Source organism: Triticum dicoccoides, chromosome 7A, assembly GCF_002162155.2.
Source record: "Triticum dicoccoides isolate Atlit2015 ecotype Zavitan chromosome 7A, WEW_v2.0, whole genome shotgun sequence".
NCBI classification, from domain to species: domain Eukaryota; kingdom Viridiplantae; phylum Streptophyta; class Magnoliopsida; order Poales; family Poaceae; genus Triticum; species Triticum dicoccoides.
Genome location: NC_041392.1, coordinates 551980226 through 551983294, shown reverse-complemented (window position 1 = coordinate 551983294; position 3069 = coordinate 551980226). Strand labels below are relative to the sequence as shown.

Sequence of the window (3069 nt, the reverse complement as noted above, 5' to 3'; positions counted from 1 at the left end):
CTACACCCGCGATCCCTCCGCTGTTGCCACCGCTACCGCCGCAAACCCTAGTGCGGGGTTGAGCTTCGGCTTCGCCGTCGGCAATTGAACTATGCTATGTTGCTCCAACTCTTATTTTTGCATATTTGTTTAATATTTGAAACATCATCATATTGTCAAATGGACATGTAAAATCATGCTATTTGCAAGTGTCGGCTGCTCGCGCGATGGAAATTTAGCGTGCCTGCTGAAGCTACTCGCGCGCGCCATATTTTGCAGCGGCCGCTAGAGCCAGCGCCCTGCTGCGCGCAAAAAAAAACTATTTTGGAGATGCTCTTAGAATACACGAAAATCTCCGCTCTGGAAAATATTTAGTTTTTTCTTTTTGTTTACTATATTTCTTGATATTACCTTTTCTTGGCGCAATAAAGATAAATCATCAGACCTCACAACCACATGCACACCAGTACAAAACCATATACACTAATTATCGTAAAGTTTTGCAAAACACCATTAAAGTGTCTTTAGTCGAACACAAATAAAATAGCTAAAACAAAGCAAATGAGCAGCAGCCCGATGAAGTGCACGATCACGACGCTACAGAATTAATGGAGTACGCGGCATATCACACAACAGATTACGCACTTACACATCGGTGCACGTACACAGGAGCTGAGGTTATTTTCCGAAATCATGCGCGTCCGTATCGTCCCGTCGCCGCCGATTGATTTGATTATTAAGAGCGATCCTTGTTCGCCACCATGACGTCACAGTAGCTCCCCTGGAGCTCCTCCACCAGCTTCAGCAACGCGACGCGCGAGGTGCCACCGTCGCTCACCGCTGACCTCGCCGCCTTCTGCGTCCAGGCCGCCTTCGCGCGCATTTTCTGCCCGTCCGCGTCGCCGGCGTCCATCAGCCTCCTCACCTTGCGCTCCACCTCCGCCCTGCCCACCACGCCCCCGGCGGCCGTTATCCTGACCCCGGCGCCGATGATGTGCGTGACGTGGTGCGCGTTCAGGTGCTGCTCGGCCATCTGCGGCCACGCCAGCACGGGCTTCCCCGCCGCCAGGCTCTCCATCACCGAGTTCCACCCGCAGTGGCTCACGAACCCTCCCACCGCGGGGTGGGCTAGCACGCTCCTCTGCGGGATCCACCCGCGGACGATCCTCCCGTGCGGCCCCACGTCCACCGGCGGCGACCACGTGCCGGACCGGACGGCCCAGAGGAAGGGGTGGCCGGACCGCACCAGCCCGCGCGCCAGCTCGTCGAGCTGCTCGTCGGAGATATGGGCCTGCGTGCCGAACGACACGTAGATCACCGACTCCGACCGCTCCGCCATCTCGTCGAGCCAGGCGAGGCACCCCTCGGGGTCCTGCTCCCCCACGCGCTCCGGCACGTCGCCGGCGGCGAGAAACAGAGGGCCCACCAGCCAGGCTCGCGCGTCCGGCTGGTAGAACGAGATGAAGGCTGATACGTAGTCCTCGTCCAACATGGCGAAGCTGTTGACGAGGACGCCCCAGCTGCGCGGGTCGGACTCGCCGATGTCATCGATAAGGAACCGAGTCACTGGGTCCTCGGCGTCGCCGATCTTGGCGATCGTGTCCGGGACATCCGCCGGCGTGATCCTTACGTGCTCCGGCATACGGGACAGGTGGAAACTGGCGCCGGGCGGCGGCGGGCTCGTGACGAGCGATTTGCAGGCGGCCATCGAGAAGCAGGACATGCCGTGGAACACGACGCGGCGGACGCCTGCGTCGGCCGCGACGCGGTGCGTGAACCCGAGGAAGAAGTCGGAGACGAGCACGAGCGGCGGGGCCGGAAGCGACGCCATGAAGTCCGCGAAGGGCTCCCGCAGGAGCGCCGTGGCGCGCAGGAACGTCGGGTAGAGGTCCGGGCCGGGCAGGGTGTCCGTGGACTCCACGCCGGATGGCAGCGGCGGCAGCGACGGGAACGGGAGCACCGCAAGCCGCACCGACGCCGGGAGGCGGCTGCGGGCGAAGGCAAAGTTGGCGGGCGTGACGACCATGGTGACGCGGAGGTCCTTTTGGTGCACGGTGAGCGCCGTGGCGAAGTGCAGCAGTGGGAGGGTGTGGCCCTTGGCCATGAACGGGAACACGACCACGTGGTCGCGGCCGGCCTGGTTGCCCGCGCCGTTCGCGGCATGGGTCGGCGCAGCGGCACCGTTGGTGGTGGCGGTGATGGCCATGGCAGGGCGGTGCCGTGTATGGTTTGCAAGCTGGGTTCTGACTTGCGAAGGGTGGAAGTCTATGGCGAGGCGTTGAGCTCCTTTATAGAGAAACTCAATGCTCGGATCGTCTGTATCCCTTTGTGCTATACTATATTTTTTGGATATATGCGGAATCAATGCTATTCTAGAAATGATCTCTGTATTATTGCAGACACTTTATTTTTCCAAGTTCAGTTTCGGTGCATACACTTGTCAGGTAGTAGTCTGAATTCAATTATATTATACTCCACTAGTTCTTGTCACATACAGCGTCTTTAAATGTGGGAAAGTTAAGGTTGAGTGCACCTGTCTATCCAGCTATCTCAAAATTTCTGAAATCGTGTGACAGCAAAGAGTGCTACTGGTTCGTTATGGCAATAGCAACGGTTCATTATTGCAATAGCAATGCTTCATTACCAGAGTAGTAGTGTTGCAGTAGAGTCAATTTCAGTTCACACGGGGCAAGTTTCTTGCTGCCACCCTACTCGTTGCTTCTTTTCATGGCTCTGTGCAAGTGTGCATGACGAGACAATGCACTTCTCTTAGCGTACACCTTTCACGTAAGAGTTAATTATACACCTACAATATATGAATTTGCGTGGTAGGTACAGATTCATACACAAAGTTGAAAAATGATACAAACGGTCACTCAACTACTACTATAATTTAAGGGTATATGCAATTGAACGGTCATCTTCACGAAAATCAAAATGCTTCAACAGGCTCTATTGTCCAAAGCAGAGGAAAGATCATCGCCTGCCACCTCATGAGAGACAGACTCATAGGCCACGATGATGTCTGCTCGCGCTGCCAAACTCACACCGATTCTTCAGTGCATATGTTTGCAATCGATCCGGACTGAC

The 3069-nt window shown here is 56.0% G+C and overlaps 1 protein-coding gene across 1 annotated transcript; it reads right to left on the bottom strand.

The window, feature by feature from the left end:
* Window positions 1–446: 446 nt before the first annotated feature.
* LOC119331691 (scopoletin glucosyltransferase-like) lies at window positions 447–2234 on the bottom strand. Its single transcript, XM_037604856.1, has one exon. The coding sequence runs from the start codon at window positions 2183–2185 to the stop codon at window positions 716–718; it is 1470 nt and encodes a 489-aa protein (XP_037460753.1). The 5' UTR covers window positions 2186–2234; the 3' UTR covers window positions 447–715.
* Window positions 2235–3069: the final 835 nt, after the last annotated feature.

Bases quoted from the DNA above. Each gene is read 5' to 3' on its own strand.
- LOC119331691 (XM_037604856.1), bottom strand. From the start codon at position 2,185: ATGGCCATCACCGCCACCACCAACGGTGCCGCTGCGCCGACCCATGCC.